The sequence below is a fragment of the Oryctolagus cuniculus genome, chromosome 3, assembly GCF_964237555.1.
Source record: "Oryctolagus cuniculus chromosome 3, mOryCun1.1, whole genome shotgun sequence".
Taxonomy (NCBI): Eukaryota; Metazoa; Chordata; class Mammalia; order Lagomorpha; family Leporidae; genus Oryctolagus; species Oryctolagus cuniculus.
The window spans coordinates 164,459,798-164,477,654 of NC_091434.1; the positions used below are offsets into that span (position 1 = coordinate 164,459,798).

Here is a 17,857-nt window from a genome sequence, read left to right on the forward strand (position 1 = left end):
ATGAGGGGCTGGGTAAGCACAACTACCCATCACCCAGGAGGCTGTGCTCCTCATATGCCACACCTTGCTACTTCTCAGGCTCCTTCTGTTGTATGCATTGACTTTTTTTTAAAAGTATATATTATTTATTTAGCTAGTTAGTCCATTTGAAAGGCAGAGCGACAGAGGGGAGGAGACTGATCTTCCATCTGTTGGTTCATTCCCCAAATTTTCATGACAGCCTGGATTGGGCCAGGCCCCAGCAGGAGCTTGGAACTGCATCCAGGTCTCCCATATGAGTGGTAGGGACCCATGTACTTGAACCATCACCTACTGCCGCCAAGGGCGAGCCACAAGCTGGATCAGAAGCAGAGGCAGGACTCTATACCAGATCCTTCCATCTGGGATACAGGAGTCAGCAGTCCTATACCCACCCCTCCACTAAAGTTCTAACCATGAGACAGATCTGTTGTTCCTGGGGACAAGGTGGGAAAGACTTCCCCAACTGACTGTTGCCCAGTCTCTGTGCCCACCGTGGGGGCCCTCAGCGTGTGCCAGTCCCAACCCCACTCCTGATCTCAGCCCATCTGACACCAGCACGGGGAAGCTGTCTTCCGGCTCCAGCAGCAGCGCTACTCAGGGGTGGAATCTTTACCCTGGTGGTATTCTGTCAACTGGAGCAGTGAGCCCTGCTCTTCCAGGAGGGGAGTGAATTGACCTTGTGGGGTTGACAGGTGCGGCACAGCCAGCATTGGTTTGGTTGCTGTTAAATGCTTCCAGTTGCTCCTGACCTCCCCTGCCTCTGTTGTTGGGGAGGTCCTGTATCCACTGTGGCATTCATGCAGGGAAATGGGAGAGGAAGCCCCACAGCTGTCCTCTGACACCCCACAAACGTCCCTATCCAGCACGGCACCGCCAGTGGGGATCTGCTGAAGGCAGCGCTCTTCGAGACTCGCCAGGGAGACCCCTCCAGCGCCTGCCAAGCTGCACCAACCCTGTTTGGGAGGAATCACACTTCACTACAACTTCAACTCTCCTTCCTCTCCTTACGGGAAAGTGCTAGGTGTCAGCAACAGTGGGGCATTTGGGAAGAAATAAATTCGTGGAGGGAGAGGATATGCCACTCTGCCACCTTTTAAGTGGAAAGGAAAAGGTCACTGGAGCCATACGGGGTCCAGGTTGGATTGCTGTTGACTCTGGCTTGCTGCGGTGAATGCCCTGGGCATTGCCAGCCCCGTCCAGCTGCACAGCCCAGCACAAGAAACGCATGCTCTGTGTACACAGATGGGCTTGCATGTCAGCAGGAGCCCACTTTCAGCCTTTGCCCAGGACGGGCAGTACGCAACATAGTAATTTAATTAAATTTGCCTCCCTCCGTGGCCCACATATTTGAAAAGGTTTGGGGGAAAATGAATCTGGCTGAGGAACATTACCCTGCCGCTCTGGCACTGCCCCAGAGCTGAGCTGCATTACCATAAAGGGTCTTGCCACCCCGAGTACAGCCCAGGGCATCTGTCTGCACCGCACGCGCTCCGGCCAGGCTGCCTGCTGGCACATCTGGCCAGACAGGCAATGGAAGCAGTCTGTCTCCATCCCAGTGAAGCCACCAGTGGCAAAATAAAAGGATCCCTACCCCCTACTCAAGACCTGCTGGCATCGGCTTCCGCAGTAATGAGAGCCACGGTATTAGCTCTCGCCCCAGAATCCAGTGCGTGAGAATAGAGAGGGCAGTGAGAGACGAGCCCCCACCCCCACCTCCCAGTAACAGCTCAGACCCTAACTTGGGAGTTGTTGGGCCGAATCCCTGTACTTCTGCCCCCAAAGGGATGGCATTTAGGGACCTGAAAATGATTCTCCTTCCCTTGCTTTCACTGAGTGCATGATGTGCACATTTCAGAATTCAAATTCTCAACAGTTTTTGTCCATTAAGCGTGGCCTTAATCCCCACCCCGACCCCGGTCTGCCAGTCTGTGTTTCTCTAGCCTTGAACTCCATCAGCTCAATCAGGAGGCACCCAGACTTTGTGTATGCCTGATCTGCCCACGGCAGGTCATCCTTCCTCCTGATTGCGAACCTCTGATCTGTCTCTGAGCCTCCTCCGCCCTAGGTCGGCTGTGCCCCACCTGTCAGAGAGCCTGGCCTGAGTTGTCTTGCTCTGCCCCCACCAACAGCACACCCTCCTGACTGGCTCCTCTCTCCTGCACACGCTAGCACGTCCTCTGAGAGACAGGGAATTCTCTGGCACAGCTCATCTCAACACCAGCATAACACAGGCTGTTGCCTAGGACTGGGAATCATTAGAGCCAGGCCATTATTGGAGGGGACCAGTCTCCAGAGGCGCTTGCAGAAATTACTGCTCCTTAATAGATGGAAACTCGTTTGCTTGAAGCCCCCGCCCTCCTCTTTATTTCTCTGCATTCCCCCCCTCCCTTCTCTTCCGGCTTTGAAATTGAAAAGAGAGGTGTAATGCCCCCCAATCCAAGAGGGCAGATCCCTGCAGAAGTATCTTGGTTAAAAGAGATCCTTGGCTGAAAGCGGCTGTTCTTTTAGAGCATCTTTACCTGAAACCATCTTGGAGGAGGCAAATTCAGATGAAATTCTTGTGATAAAACAATAGCAAGGGCCACCCGATTCCCCCCGGGAAGGATTTGTTGGGATGGGAGGAAGGGAAGGCAACTCACTAGCTTCCTGGAGCCTTGGCACGGAGCATACTCCCGGACTTCCCCTCTGAGGGGCCCTTGCTCGCATGACCCCTGGGAGACTGGGGAGGTGGAAGCACCAGGTCTCTCTGCTTCCCCAGGGATCTTCCTGACCTGGACCTCTTGCCCTCTGAAGTGATTGAGCTCTGTAAGCATTCCCCACATGGGGATAGGTGTTCCTTGCTTTAATGCCCCACCCTCTTGCAGGGAGAAGGGGAAGGCCTCGTAGGCAATAAAGGCCCCTTTTGATTCGTTAGCTCTTTGAGCTGCTGTCAAAATCCACATGTCCTGGAACCGTTATGGTTGAAGAGAAAGGAAAAGTTGCCTGATTTCTCAGCTCTCGCTGTTTGAATGAAATCATGAGTGGGCACCATCTGTCTCGGAGCATTAAGCACAGCGAATGTACGAGTGGGAAAGGCCTTCCCGTTCTTCCCCTCCCCTTCCAAAAGGGAACTGTAAGGGATTGCACTGAATTACAAGCTCCAGGGGGCACCAATCACTTTTTCATTTCTGTAAATGGCGCCCCCTAGGGTTGTGAGTCATGGTGGCCCTGCTGGTGTTCATACCAGTGCCTGGCTGAGAATGCACAGAGCTGGTCTGTGCTTCACCGGCTACGTGATGTTGCACTGGTCACATCTGGGCCTCATTTTTCTCCTAACTAAAATGACAGGGCTCAGTGAGATTTTCCGACTTGACTTGGACGCTCTCTTCACTGACAGCACACCCATGCTCTGACTCAGGGGCTGCTGCCATCCCACTAGTCAGACAGCTGCGACGTGCAATTGCTAGTCAGAACAGCTGTGGACTTAACCAGGAAGGAGCAAGCAAAGGGAAAGCAACCCAGCATGCGCAGGGGCCCAGCCCCCTATTTTCCTGCATGCATGCTGCTCTCTGACTTCAGCACCCTCTCCTGACACAGCGCACAGCACACACCCGCTGCTTACAAACCCCTCCCTCGTGAGAGAAACAAAATGAAACGCAGGGCTTTGAAGCTGCGCAGCCTTGCCTTCCGCCTCTGAGGGCCCTCGCCTCGCTTTCTAACAGAAAACACAGTCTTCCCTTTGCCTGGGGCCTTCGCCCGCCTCTTCTTTGGGCTTTTCTTTCAGTTTCCTCCCTGCTTTCTTACTCCAGACTCCCCCTCCCCAGCCTTAAAGAGATGAATTGGAAGTATACGCTGTCATGTCAGAAGGAAGCCATTGTCAATTCACATAGGCAGACGCTAATAGGATAAAGTATTATCCGACTTCCTTTAAGTCCAGAAATTAAGTCTTCTTGCAATGGTAATAGATTATAACTTGTAACCACTGTGGCTGGCAGGCTGCAGGAGCAGGCTGTCCCTGTCGGAGGCCTCAGCTCCATTCCTGGGCCTATTGTGAGAGAGGCACAGAAGCATTCTTGCAAACCTGCTGGCACTGGGTTTCTGGCTGGAGCTGGCCATGTGGCGGCTGCCTGTACTCCATCAGTTCACCTGTGGGGGGGGATCTGAGTGGGAGAAGCTGTCTGGGTGGTCTTAATGAATCTGGATGAGAGTAGGCAAAGGGAAGCAAGAAACCAGGACCTGAAAGACTGGGAAGAAAGTAGCCTGAGGCCAGGAACCCAAACTTTGCCCAGGGAACAGTTAGTGTGTGACAGCTCTCCTCAGTCATCCTTGCTGACTCATTGAGCAGGTAGAGTGACATAGCTAGTGACTAAATCAGCACCAGCTCAGAGGTGCAGGGAAAGCAGGCTGGAGACCTTACAGGAACTGTGCAAGAGATGACAGAGTAAGGAGCTGCCTTGGAGAGGAAATACCAGGAGAACTTTAGAAGAATGGAAGAATCATGTAGGCTTTCCTGGGTCCTGTCATGGCATAAATGTACTCAAATGTGGATTATGGGAAAGAAAACCTGATGAAATAATTAATTGAAGGGAGGTGGGTTTCTGGATTTTTTCAATTATTATTAGTGGGGCTATAACAAGAAACAGGTGTATCAAGACTGTTCTTTGGTCTCTCATAAGTAATCTAAACTTTAGTAAGTGCTCTGGTGTTGTCTTTGGGTGCGCAGGATGAATGAACCTGAGACTCTGACGCCCACTTCGGTCCATCAGCCCTCACCTTTAGCACTGGAGGAGCCGCGCATCTCGAGGCTTCCTTAATCTAGGTTCAAAACTCTTAATGGGATAAGCCCTTCAGAAGATAAAGCCATCCTCTCAAATGCTAACTTCCTGACAGAGCGCTTCTCTCAGGAATATCCGCAGCACAGTCCGAGGCCTAATCTCTGACTCACTTCAAGTGCCCATGTGCACTGAACTCACAGCCATCATTACCAAGATGGGACCACACAGTTTATGTAACACCCTGCCTGTGCAGTGAGACCCCATTCCGTGTTCTCCTTCCCTTCCCCCATAACCACGCGTCCATAGAAATGACAGAACAGACTCAGAGCACACCCAAGTGAGCCTGTCAGGTCAGGATTACATCACAGCCCCCCAGGGCTGGACTGCTTCCCCAGCCAGTGGACAACTTCCAGGTTGTGGAACAGGACTGTTAGGCATAGCTGGTTTGGCCCAAGGACTGACAGCAAAGTTGGCATGTACCAGATGAAACCTGTGATCATCCTAAAATCTAATTCTAGCCTCCCATTAGGAAATCAGAATGCATTCTTTTTTCGGCCTCTCTTGGAAAGTTCATCTAGGTGCGTTTCTTCTGTTCTGTGCCACGCGTTCCATGCTAACAGCCCTCCCCCACCCAGGGTCCAGCCAGCCTCTTGCTTGCTAAGACACAGGAATCCCCCTGGCTTTCGTCCTTGACTGCATTGCAGACCCTTGCCTGTGCACCTGCCATGCAGCTCCTTCTTCTCTCACTTACTCAAATTACAGTGCTTTTTGTCTCTGCTTTTCCTCCAAACCCTCTAGTGCTACATGCTCCTCCCTGCCCACCCCACCCCCACCAGGCCCCTCACAGTCCTGGGTGGGCTTCATAGTCAAGGGGAATTTTATTTTTGACCTTTTGAAGAATGTTGCTTCAATTGCACCCTGACTGAGAGGCAGGGTAGGCAGATCCCTGGTAAAGTACCGGGGCTTCCTCGGTAGGTAATTCTTGCCCCAGCCCTGAGCCTGTGCACATCTGCCAGCAGACACGGCTTTGCTTCGCTTGTGCCCACCACAACGAGGGGTAACCTAGTCCTGAACGGAGACTGCCTTGGGCCAGCTGTGGAGCTAGTTTGGGGATCAGAGCACATGACACAGTTTTTCTATGAAGAAAGGTACGAGCCCCTTACCCACAGCACTTGGGTTTACAGGTGATACTGTCCCGAGCTTGTAGACAGATCATCCTCCTGCCCTCGGTCAGCTCAGGGGCCGTATTCTCTCTTTGGACATGGGTAAGTGTCAAGAATAGGCAGTGATGGGGGCTGGTCTGTTGGTCTGTATACCCTTGTGGACATTGTCAAATGACTACCGATAATACATCATTTACTATTTGATGTCCAGCACTATTCTAAGTGTGAGGTAGATAGAGAAAGAGTGTGAATTTAGATACTAACGTTTGCATTTCACAGATGAAAAAAAAAAACTGAGTGTTTGCCCAAAGTCACACAACTTGTAAGAGGTGAAGCTGCGGTTCAGCCCAGGAGGACTGGCTCTGTAGTCCATGTTTGCAAGCACTATGCTATATTGCTTTGTGTATATTTATGTGTTTCACTGATCTAATTCCTGAGCCCTTATCCCTGCTCCAAGAAGTAATTTGCTTCATTTTAATTTAAAGCAAAGATGAAAACAACCTTAATCCACTGCCCAAACCATCTTCCCCTGCAGGGAAAAGGGTACTTTCTGAATGGATGGAGACCAAGAGAGTTGCTTTGAGCCAAAGCTGCCTTGCAGTTTAGCTGAGGCAGGATTTACAAATGGCGTGAACAGTGCCTGCATTAGCCGATGGCATAGAGTGCTGAATGCTAGTAGAAGAGATAAAATCAGACATATGTTTGGACATAAATGTTCTCTCTCCCTCTCTCCTCTTTCCTCTAATTTTAAGCCCCTGCTGCTTTGTTGCAGTGAAATGGCGGCTCCTTAATTGTGGGCTCTGGCCCCCTAAGGTAGAAGCCCGGGGTGAGGATGGCCAGCTCAGTCCTCTGCCAGTCTCTCTACCCATCACCACTGAAGGAAGCCAGAGGCTCTGGGCTGTGGCCCTGGTCCCTGCCAACAATAGGAATTTTGTTGCAGGGTCTCTGTGGATGTTGTTCTGCCTGGTTGCTGCCCTCAGTACATGGTAAAGAACTGTGAAAAAGTGAATGTCTCCAAGTCTTGGAAACTAGCCTGTCTGCTTCTTCCTTCACTAAGAGGGTGCAGTGTTACCCCGAAGGGTGATCAAAAGGCCTGGTGCAGAATAGGGCAGTGGCACCTCCTGAGCCAATGCTGGAGTAGACAGAGTAGAGGGGAGGAGTTAAGGAGACTCCGCCCCCACCCCACCTTCTGCAGGAGCTGCTGCACTGTAGGGAACTTCTCAGGTGTGTACTCTGAGACGTCTGTCCATCTCCCTCTCTGCAAAGCTGCTACGGCTGAGTCTGGGAGGAAGCCAGAGTCGCTTCCTCACTGTAAACACCCCATCTCAGCTGCTTCACCCTGCCTCCTGTAGCTGTCACCCTCCGAGGGATCCTGCAGCTTGTCTGCCATTGTGCCAAAAATCATGCAGCTGTTTCGTTGCAGTCCTGAGACTCCAGGCCCTCAGCGAGCACACGGGGCCCTTGGGCCAGCTGCAAAGCCCTGTGGGCAGAATTCTGAGCCGGCCTTGCGGGGCAGCCGAGCTGGTTCGGAGGAAGATAGAGCAGCCAGCTCTGACAGGAAGAAGAGAACACAGAACTGTCTGTAGGGAGGCTCCGTGTTCACTGAGCATTGGCAACAAAAGGAATACATTCCTGAGAGCCAGTAAGATCCTGCGTTCCAGAAAGCACATTTGATTTGGGAGCCAAGAGACCCATGCCCTAGGCCTACCTCTTCCACTTAAGTAGCAATGTGACCTTGGACATGTATTTCAGTTTCTCTGGGGATCAGTTTCCTTAGCTGCAAAATGTAAAGAGCTCAAATTAAATGATTTTTCATGGCTGTAAAGAAATTCTATAATGAAAACTCTTGGCCTGCATATAATCAGCAGCAGAGTCTTTTCCTCTGACTGCCCCCCCAACCCCACGTGCGCGCGCGCGCCTGCCCCCAAGAGCCACCAACCCCTGTTCCATTCCCAGGGCCTGAGGACGCGTCACTAACGTGGTGCTCACTGGACTCCTCTCTGAGCAGCTTTCCCAGGTGCCTGCTACAGAGGAGGAGACACCCAGCATCAGGGTAAAGATAGTTAACTGCTGCCAAAGCCGCAGCCGTGCCCAGATCAAAGGCGAGGCGCGCAGAGCTAAGGAATAGCCGCAAGGAGCCTTAGACCTGTGCACCGTATTTCCTGTCTCCTCCAGTTTCCTTCTGGAAAGCGCCTCTCCTTCAGATCCCCAGACCTGAACAGGCTCAGCCCCGACTCTCCCTTCCAGACCCTTGTTTAGCCACAGACCAGGATCCTGCACAATTCCCTGACTGCCCAAATAGCTGTCAAACACGCAGGGGCCTTCGGAAACTGCCGCCCCCTCCTCTGTTTTGGAAACAGCGACTTGCTCTACAGTCGCCTCTGAGTGTATCCCCGGGAAGCTGTTCTGACAGCCTGACTGTGTCTTCCCGCACTAGAAAAGGGAGTGATTTCTTGCTCGTTCAGCTGGTCCTAGCCAAGTCCCACCCTTGGCTCTGCTGTAGTTTCCTTTCTTTCTCGTGCGGGTAGAATGGTCAAGGAAAGGCAGAGGGAACATATTGTGGGGTCTGGAAACATGAGTGACAGTTCGTTCTTAAGTGTGTGCTCATGCGTATGTGCCCCCAGAGACACTGACACCCAGAAAGGATCTAGATGCCTAGGATGATTCGAATTGGCCATTTCTTCGCCAACTGCTGCAAAGTGCCACCTGCCTCTCTCTCCTCCTCAGTGCCAAAGAGATCACACCCACTCAGCCCCAGTTCCCTGCATTAGTATAAATACTAGCACTGAGGAAACACGGGGCCGCAGCTCACGCAGCCTCCCGCAAGCATCAGGAGACAGACTCCCACCAGCACGAAGGTGTGTTTGGCTCCTTAACACCCTGAGAATCAAAGCAGCCCTGCCTGTGGGAAATCGAAGCCAAACTGCATTATTGCAGACCTCTTAAATCCAGCCCCCCCGGGATCTTGTGCAGCGCTGGTGCTGCCTGACCAGCGGCTTCCACCGACGTGGCGGTTACCTTGTGGCCAGGTCTCAGGGGCGAGGCTGACCCATTTCCCCGGCTTTCCCGGGGCACAGGGAAGGTGGTTATACCCCCCAACAAAGGCAGGGACTAACACACTTAGCTTGTGGAAGGTGCACTGGAATCAGGGTGCTTTTATTTAAGCTAGGAAAGGTTTTTTGACAGCTTTAGCATTTCCCCATACTTTTAAAAAATAGATAACATTTGTCTCCCCCCTCCCCCATCACACTGCTCCCCTCCCCACCACCCTACCCTCCCCCCCTTTTTTTTTTCTTCAAGTAGAAATAACTTGGTCAATGCGCCTAAGAATCTATAGGCTCAGGGTCTTATTCAATTTAACCCTTTGGGGACAGGGAATTAAAAATTGAACAATATTTATTAAAATACAAAAATACACTTTTCTCACATTACAATCAGTGTTCTTTTTGTTGGCATCCCCCCCCAACCCCTACCACCCCCTTTCAAATCTGAACCCTTGAATCCCTTTTAAAGCTAGAATAACAACTGACAGAAGTTACATTACATGGACCAGTATAACAGAGATCTCCATCTCCCCCACCCACAGCCACCCTCTCCCTTCCCCTTCCACATCCTCCTCGGCTAGGCATGGGGGAGGGCAGCTCCCCCCCCCCCCCGGCCCCCATGCAGCAGGACTCCATGCAGAACTCACTCATGTGTGCCTGTGTCACTTCTGTTTAAACTGTGGCTCCCACATCTTCCATGACCCAGCCAGGTTAGGAAAGGCTTCCTCACTCTCAGTGAGCCTGCGCCCTTCTAGTCTTGCCTTTTCCTGCTCCACTCGTGTTCTGCCCCTACCCCATCACCACTACCAGTTGGCATCAGCTGTAATAATCCCTAATGAATCAGCATTTAGAATAGTCACCAAACCCCAAGCCTGAGAAAAGCTTCCACTCCCCCAAGCTCCCCACTCCCACCCAGCCTCTCCTCCCTCACCGTCTTCAAACAAAACCTATTTGAAAAATCATAAAATGCCATCGTTGTCTACAATCATTTGTCAGATACCTAGAACAACAGGTGGACCTGGCACAATGCTAATTTATAGCCTCCGAGACAGTCCGCCTCCCTGCTGCTGCTCTCCCCCTCCCCCTCCCCCACCCCGCCTCCCTGCCTGGCGCCGCACCCCCTTGAGGGGCCGCCTCCTTCTCCTGGGAAACCCTGAATAGACACATGCCTTGCAGAGTGGGTTCAGCCCCACTGCAGGAATCTGGTGCAATGTGCAAGCATCTGACAGCTCCCTTCCTCCCCTGCTCGGGAAGCACTCCATCAGACACATGGTCCCCGGCACAACCCCCGGAGACCTGCCGCGCGCACGGACCGACACTCAGCCCCTCGAAGGATTCATTTGAAAAATCTGGTGGTTTTCCTGTTTGCACTACAGCTACAGATCTATCGTCCCCTTGGCCTCTGAAGAGAAAAATATTATTGCCTCTCAACATTTTGGCAGAGTACAAATTCACGGAGCTTTTTTCAGAATTTTTTTTTTTAAATAAGATAATCTGCAAAGACAGCTCTCGGCTTAAGAAAGATGTCTGTAGAAACGGGTACTCCTGTATCCTATGAAGCATCTTCTAAAAAAAAGACAGGTTCAGTCCATCCCATCCCGCCTGTTCCCTCCGCAGCCCACACCCTACCCCTTTAGGGATGCTAATTGTTGGTGTTTTAGTTTTACCTTAGCAGGTTCAACCTCTTACCAGAAACCTTTTCTGGCAGTAGAGCAAAGGTACATGGGGCTCGTACCCCACAACATTCCCAAGATTCCCCTCCCGCCCCCTTTAAATAGAACTTACAAGTTAGAAAATAGTTTTGTTTTGATTTTTTCTTTTTAAATTTTAATATAATCTGTTTTTTTTACCAGCCCATAGATTTAATATATAAGCATATACAAGAAAAAGTCTCTCCCCACTCTGTACAAAAGTTGCTGTCTCGTGTGTGTGTGTGTGTATGTGTGTGTGTTGTGTGTGTGTGCATTCTATTGCGTTTAAAGTTTTTGAGGGGAGGGGGCATCATATTTGAGTTTCCTGTACCTTGTCCTTGGTATGGGTCTGAATTATATAAGGTTCAGAGATAGTGGTGACTGTGGGGTGCAGAGAGTTCCCCAGGCTGTTTTCTGTCCAGTGGGCCCCATGTGCTGGTTTGTAGGTGTTGTAGTTAATATGGTCATGAATTGTGGGCAGCACTACTGCCCCCTCACCTGATACACTGGCTGGAGCCGCTGTTGCCGCCGCCGAAGCCGCCGCCGGGATGTCTTCGTCCACCTGGATAATCTCAACTGTCCTGGCGGCCGTGACGGTACTCCGCTGCTGGTGCCGCTTCCGGAGCTTGTAGAAGACAATCAACATGGCGGCAGCCAGCAGAGTCACTGCCACAAAGCAACCAATGATGATCTTGGTGGTCTTCATGACTTCATCCAGGCTGGTCTGCATCTTGTCAGTGGTGTCTGTCGCGGGTACCGCCACCTGCTTGGGCACACGGGTGGTCTGAATGAGCACCGTGGTAGAGGTGGTATATGCCGGCTGGTAGCCAGTGGACGTGGTGGGCACAGGCTTGTACTTCCTCGTGGTGTCCTCAGGCGAGATCTCCGTGGTCTCCACTGTGACTGTGGTGAAGAAACTGTAGTTGGAGGTGTTGAGCTCGGCCGTGCTCACGTTGAGGTAGGCCGAGGCGTTGGAGTTGCCAGCCACGTTGGTCACCATGCATGTGTATACCCCCGTGTCTGAGAGCAGCACGTGGGAGAAGTTCAAGGTGCCGTCGTTGAGGACAGAGATGCGCGGGTGGCGGGAGGCGTGGCTGAGCACTGTCCCATTGGGCAGCAGCCACTTCACCGAGGACATGGGGGGAGTCCGACACTTGAGTTCCGCCATCCGACTCTCAGAGATGTTGAGGTCCCGAGGCGCGTCCATGATGAAGGGGGCAGAGCACTGGAAGGAGGCCTGGTCCACCTCCACCAGGTAGCGGCCTCGCATGTGCATGGGAGCGTGACAGCGGCCGCAGCACGTGGAGTTGGTGGGTATATACTCCCGAAGCCACCAGGCCAGCCACAGGATGTCGCAGTCACAGTTCCAGGGATTGTGGTGTAAGTGCAACTCCACCAGGTACCTCAGTGGGCTGAAGAGGTCGTGGGGCAGAGAGGAGAGGTTGTTGTGAGCCAGGTTGAGTTCCACAAGCGAGGCCAGCCCGTCGAAAGCATTCCGCTCAATCAGGCTCACCTGCGAGTTCATGACCCACAGCTTCTTGAGGGAGCTCAGGCCATGGAAGGATCCAGGCCTGATCTCAGGAAAGTGGTTCCCTGACATCTCCAGCTCCTCCAGCCCCACCAGGGGGGTGAGGTTGGGCATATCTTTAATGTTGCACATACCCAAGTTCAGGTACTTGAGGTTGAAGAGCCCCTCAAAGGCGCCCTCAGAGATATACTCCAGCTTCTTGAGCTCCCCCAAGTCCAGGCGCATGAGGGAGGGCACTCGGTTGAAGGCATAGGAGGGGATGCTTTCTATAGGGTTGTTGCGAAGCCAGAGCTCCCGCAGTTTGGACAGGTATTCGAAGGCCCCGCTGGGGATGACAGTCAGCCAGTTGTCGAACAGCTCCAGGGTGTTGAGGCTGGCCAGGCCGTTGAAGGCCCCCACCTCGATCTGCCGGATGGAGTTCCTGCCCAGCTGCAGGACCTCCAGGTGGTGGAGGTGTCGGAAGGTGTCGGCCTGGATCATCTGGATATTGTTTTCCATGAGGTTGAGGTACCGGGTGTTGGAGGGGATGCCCTGTGGGACCTCAGAGAGGCCCCGGCGGGTGCACACCACCTTGCTGAACTGGTTACTGCACGAGCAGACGGAGGGGCAGTTCTGGGGCCCGGCCGAGGCGGCAGCAGCGATGGCTGCACACAGAATCCACACTTGTGCCGTGAGGTAGACGACGGGGAGCAGGACGGCATTCCAGGTGTGGTGCACAGTTACCTGCCACAAGAGCTTCATGGTGTGGCACGTTCATAATTCACCATCGCCTGGGATTTTGGCTCGGAAAGGAGAACCAGCCCTACCCCGGCTTAAGTGAGCTAGGAGCTCCTCTTTCCATCTGAAGAAGGAGGTGGGGAGGGGGCGATTAGAGACGGAGCGCGGATCGGCCGCAAAACCCCTGCCCAAACTAGAGAGCGGCCCCCTCCTCCAGCAGTCCACCCTCGAGGCCAGCCCCCTGCCGGCTAAGACTTTCTACCCCACAGTGCCACCATCCCCACCCAGTTCGCCGTCACCTACCTCGGAAGGAAGGCAGGAGAGAAGTGGCGTGCTGTCCTTAAGCTTTCTCCACGGGAGCCGGGCACCTCGTTCCCATTCTGACTTCTTAGTTTTAATTAACAAAAGGGGGAAGTGGTGGGGGTGGGGAGGGCACAGGAGAGGGGAGGGGAGGGGAGGGGTGGGGGAGACAAAATGGCTTCTAGTAAATCCGGAGCCAGAGACGGCAAAGCCGTGGAGTTGAGGCGCGCCAGGGAGAACCCAGGCCCGGCGGGCTATGCAGGTGCATGCCCCCCCCTCGGCCCGAGGAGCGGCGCCACCAGCGCTTCCCTGCTTTGTCCTTGGACCCTGGCACCGGCTCTCTCCATCCACGGGGGAAGGCGCTTCATCGCCAAAGTGTGCCTCCAGCGCCCCCAGCCCGCGCCCTGGGCCGCCGCCGGAGGGGGTGCGGGGGCGCCCGAAGCCGCCCAGGCCGCGCTCGCTGCCGCCGCTTACTGCTGCTGCTGCTGCTGCGCTCCGCTCTCCGTCGCCGGCCGCCCAGGTCGGCGGCAGCTGATTGCAGTCGTGTGCTCGCGGGGCTGCGAGAGTTAAGAGGAGGTGTTCGCGGCGCCTTCTCCCTCCCCAGACACACACCCCCTTTCTCCTGGCCTTCTCGGAAGGGTTAAGAAGACAAAAACTGGGCTGAGTTCTCCAGTCCGCCGTCTGCTGGCGCGAGGAGCAGTAATCCGTCCAGCACCTGAGGGGCAGCGGCGCCGCGGCTGCGCCGGGACCAGGTCCGCGGGCCGGCGAAGAGCTGGGCTCCCGCGGTCGCGCCCGCTCCGCAGGCCCCTTCGGAGAGTCCGGGGGCGGGCGCGGGTCCGGCGGCGACGACGGCCGCCGCAGCCCCCGGCGGCGCGCAACCGCCCGCCGCTGCCGGGCCCCCGGCGCGCCGCCGGCTCTGGCTTTGTGCAGAGGGGGCGAGTTCGCGGCGCGGGCTCCCGGCGCCTTCAGTGGCTGCGCTGTCCGCGCACTGCTGCAGCGGCCCGAGCGCTGGCGGCGGCGGCGGCGGCGGCGTGAGCAGCGGGGGTCGCGGCTGCGGGAAGCGCTCCCGGGCCCGGGAACATGGTCCCCGCTGGCTAGCGGCGGCGGCAGCGGGGGCCCCGCTCTGGGCGCCCACCGTCTCCTCCTCGCGCCGGGCTCGCGGTGTTGCAGGCGGCAGCCACGCAGACTGCTCTCTCATCCTTTTGTCCTTCAGTCAGAACGTGAATGTACTGCTGACGCATACTGTTCTGGGGAGAAGATTAGCGTGATGCGGAGCTGTGTGCATTAACACCGCTCCCGCCGCCGCCGCCGCCGCCTGCCCGCGAGGGGTTAACGCGGCGCCTTCCAGCGCCGCGCGCCCGCGCAGCCCCGCGCCCCGCGCCCGCTCGGTCCGCCCGCTGCTTCCTTTCTACCCCCTCCTCCCTCTCCCCCTTCCCCCCGCCCGGGGCCGCTGCCTCCCCGCCCCCTCTGGACGCACGGAGCGGGCTGGGCGAGCGGGCGAGTCGGAGTGAGCGTCAAGTGCGGGCCCGCGCGAGTTGCAGGCGTTCGCAGCTATTTTGGGCTAGCCGAGAGCGCGGCTGAGCGGCTGCTGATAGGCTGGGCGGCCGTGGGGCTGCGGCGGGAGAGCGCGCCCTCCGGCCGGCTCCCGGCCGCCCAGCGCCCCCTGGCTCCGGGGCGGCGGGCTCAGGCGGGCCCGCCAGCCCGCGGCCGGGCTGCGGCAGTTGGCCTGCCTCCCTCCGGGACCGCATCGTCCTCACCCCGCGCAACGCTGTCGGGGCGCGTAGTCGCGCAGCGCCGTTCAGGCGCTCGAACTCGGACTTCGGGGCTGCATGGCCGGGCGCGGGGCCGCGCGGAGCCGGAGACCCAGCGCCTGGGCTTGACTGCTGTACCGATGTCTGTCCTATCTCCCTCTCACCAGTTCCTCATCTTCTGGGCTCTAACTAGGGCTTTTAATGATAGCTTTCTTAATGAGGGTTGCGGGGGTGGGAAACGGTGGCAGGAAAGACCAAATGCCGGGAGCCGAAGGAATGACAGCCTGGGAAGGATTGCGTGAGCTCCCAGAACCTGCGGCGTGACCTGTTCATTCACGGAGCCGCAGCCTGCACCCGGCGTCGAACCTTGGCTCCCCCCAGCGCCCCGGGAGTGGGGGAGGCGGCGTCAGCCTTCACCAGCCCCTCTCCTCGGGCTTCCCGAGCACAGCTAGGTAGCAGTTGCCCCAACTTCTGGCCCTGGGGGAGCCTGGGGCATTTGACAGATTGTTGTAAGAGAGTAAGTTAGGGCAGCCTTTTCCCACCTTCAAAGACGACTCTGGATTCTACCACACCCATCCCTCAGTCTTGTGTGCTGCCCAGTAAGCTGAACCTCCTTAAATATGTAAGGAACTCTTGCAATCCCAAAAACTGTTTCGTTGTAGGCAAGTTGGTTTTTCCATTCTTTACTAAGGTCTTTTTGCCTGGATTTGTAGTCAAATAGTTAGTATTTATTGAGTCCATAATCTGTGTATCACTGTTAATGTTCCCGGCAGTCCTGCTGTCCATTTCATGAATGGGTCAGATTTGTTGTAGAGTGGTAACAATGTAAATAAGTGGTAGCATACTTGAGCTCTGGCACACCTCAGTTGTCAAGGAATATGGAAGTGATTCCCCAAAGAATTCTCCCAGCATTCCAGAATTTGGGTTTCATCCGTCCGCTTCAGCCTGTCTGGGGATCTAACGTACCCTCCTCTATCCATCTAAGTTTAATCTTCATTTACTCAGTGGCTTGCTCGCCAATATTGTCGCCATTTGACGGACGAAGGCACTTAGGCAGGCAGATGACTTGCTCAGGGTCATGTAACCAGAAAATCCTGCAGTCAGCTTTTCAATCCAGTCTTCAAGCCCCAAGCCCAGAGTCTGGTTTTGGTTTTGGTTTTGTGTTTATTTGTTTTGGTTTTTGTTTCATTTTGCTTTGTTTGCACTAATAAGAATGTCCCCTGTGTCTATGTAGCATAAATGGTGGAGGCAACGTGAGAAGTTCTGAAAGGTCAGCCCAGGTCCGAGAGGAGGGGGCTGAGAAAGTAAATCCTTTCTTTTCTGAAGATAGGGAGAAGAAATGCAGGAGCCCTGATACCAGGGTTTGGTTCCCTCTAGCTACCCCCTCGGGGTGGGGGTGGGGGGGCTGGCTCTCTGTGTCCTGTCTTCACAGCAGGGCTACACTCCTGGAGACCCCAGGCTGATGGGGATCTGGGCAGGAACCGCGAAAACTAGCTAGCGAGGGGCTCCCATCCTTTCCACAGCCGGCACCGCGCTCGGCATCTGGGCGGCTCACTGGAGGATGGCTGCCCCTCTCGCCCCATGCAAAAGAGGGGCTCGGCCTGGGCTGGTTTCCTGCCTGTGCAGGTAAAGTCAGACCCCCCTCTGCTCAGCCCCAGGCCCAGCTTATGAAAGGTCCTGCCCTGCACCCCCCTCCCCAGCCCGCACCATGTGAACGTAGAGGGAAGTCTGGGCTGACATGGATCAAAGCAGTACGTATTGATCATGTTGTCTTTCAGTGCATTCCTGAGGCTTCTGTTAACGAGGGGGAATATGCCCCTGTTCTGTGGGTGCAGCTGCTTCCCCCCTCTGTGAGCCAGCTGGGTTAGGGAAGCACCTTGAACCTAGAAAATGCACCTGCCCAGGAGGCTGTGAGAGGCACTGTGGCCTCTCTGCTTGGGAACCAGGGTACCATCTAGCTGTGCTCCTTCGCTTCTCGCAGCCCCTGGTTTTGACTGCTTCTGGATTGCATGTGGTCCCCCACCTGCAAGAATAGATAGAAGACGACTTAAAGCCTTAGGTGATAGGGCAGGCAGAGGGCTAGACTGAGAACAGTTTCACTTGGCCGTCTCCCTTGGAGAGAGCTGCAGAGCGGCCGTGCTCTGGCAAGGCTTGCATCAGCAGCTGAGGATTAGGGAGCAGGCCCTGGATCCGGATTGGGACACCTGAGTTCTGGTCTCCTCTCTGCCGAGGATTAGCCGTGTGACAAATCCTAAGATAGCTCCGAACCTGGGTTTCTTCAGTGATAAAGGAAATGGACTAGAAAGTTCCTTGCAGCTCTTGGAACATAATTTCCGCCCCTTCTCAGATATATGGCTCTGTGAAGAAAGTTGATACTTTGGGATAGTAGCCAAGCCTTGGAAACGGGCCACGAAGTTGAGGAGAGAATGCTTTCCTTCAGTTGAATCTAGTGATCCACAGTGCCAGACCCGAGCAGATCCGGCTGCGTTTTCCAAGCCACTGGAAAGCCCCGTAGATCACGGAACGTTAAAGCTCAAAGAGCCCTTGGAGGGTATCAGGACTTAACCTCTTATTTTACAGGTGTTGTTCATGAAGCTCACGGAGGCCCAGTGAGTTACCCACAGTCAGAGTCTGTCCCTTCTGAGGCCAGCCCCTCCATCGAGATGACGTTGGATGACTCATTGGCATTTAAACCTGGGGCTTGAAGATAATTCCACATGCCTGTCTCTGGTCTGGTGTGCAGGTGCTAGATTGTGAAAAAGATGGCTCTCTATCACAAGCTGGTGTGCCAGCCCGACCTCTAATGGGAAGTGGAAAAAATGGTCATCTAAGAGCCTGACTGGATTAGGACCTGGAACCACCGCCCCCGGCCAGGATAACTGGGCCAC

The 17,857-nt window shown here is 54.9% G+C and overlaps 2 protein-coding genes across 2 annotated transcripts in view; one reads left to right on the forward strand and one right to left on the reverse strand.

Annotated features, from left to right (window-relative positions):
• The window catches only part of SND1 (staphylococcal nuclease and tudor domain containing 1), a 410,316-nt gene that overhangs the window by 340,710 nt on the left and 51,749 nt on the right, over window positions 1-17,857 (forward strand). The gene's annotated exons all lie outside the window — the stretch shown is intronic.
• LRRC4 (leucine rich repeat containing 4) lies at window positions 10,782-13,460 on the reverse strand. Its single transcript, XM_008258237.4, has 2 exons — window positions 13,222-13,460; window positions 10,782-13,042 (listed from the first exon to the last, which is right to left on the reverse strand). The coding sequence occupies exon 2, from the start codon at window positions 12,940-12,942 to the stop codon at window positions 10,984-10,986; it is 1,959 nt and encodes a 652-aa protein (XP_008256459.3). The 5' UTR covers window positions 12,943-13,042; window positions 13,222-13,460; the 3' UTR covers window positions 10,782-10,983.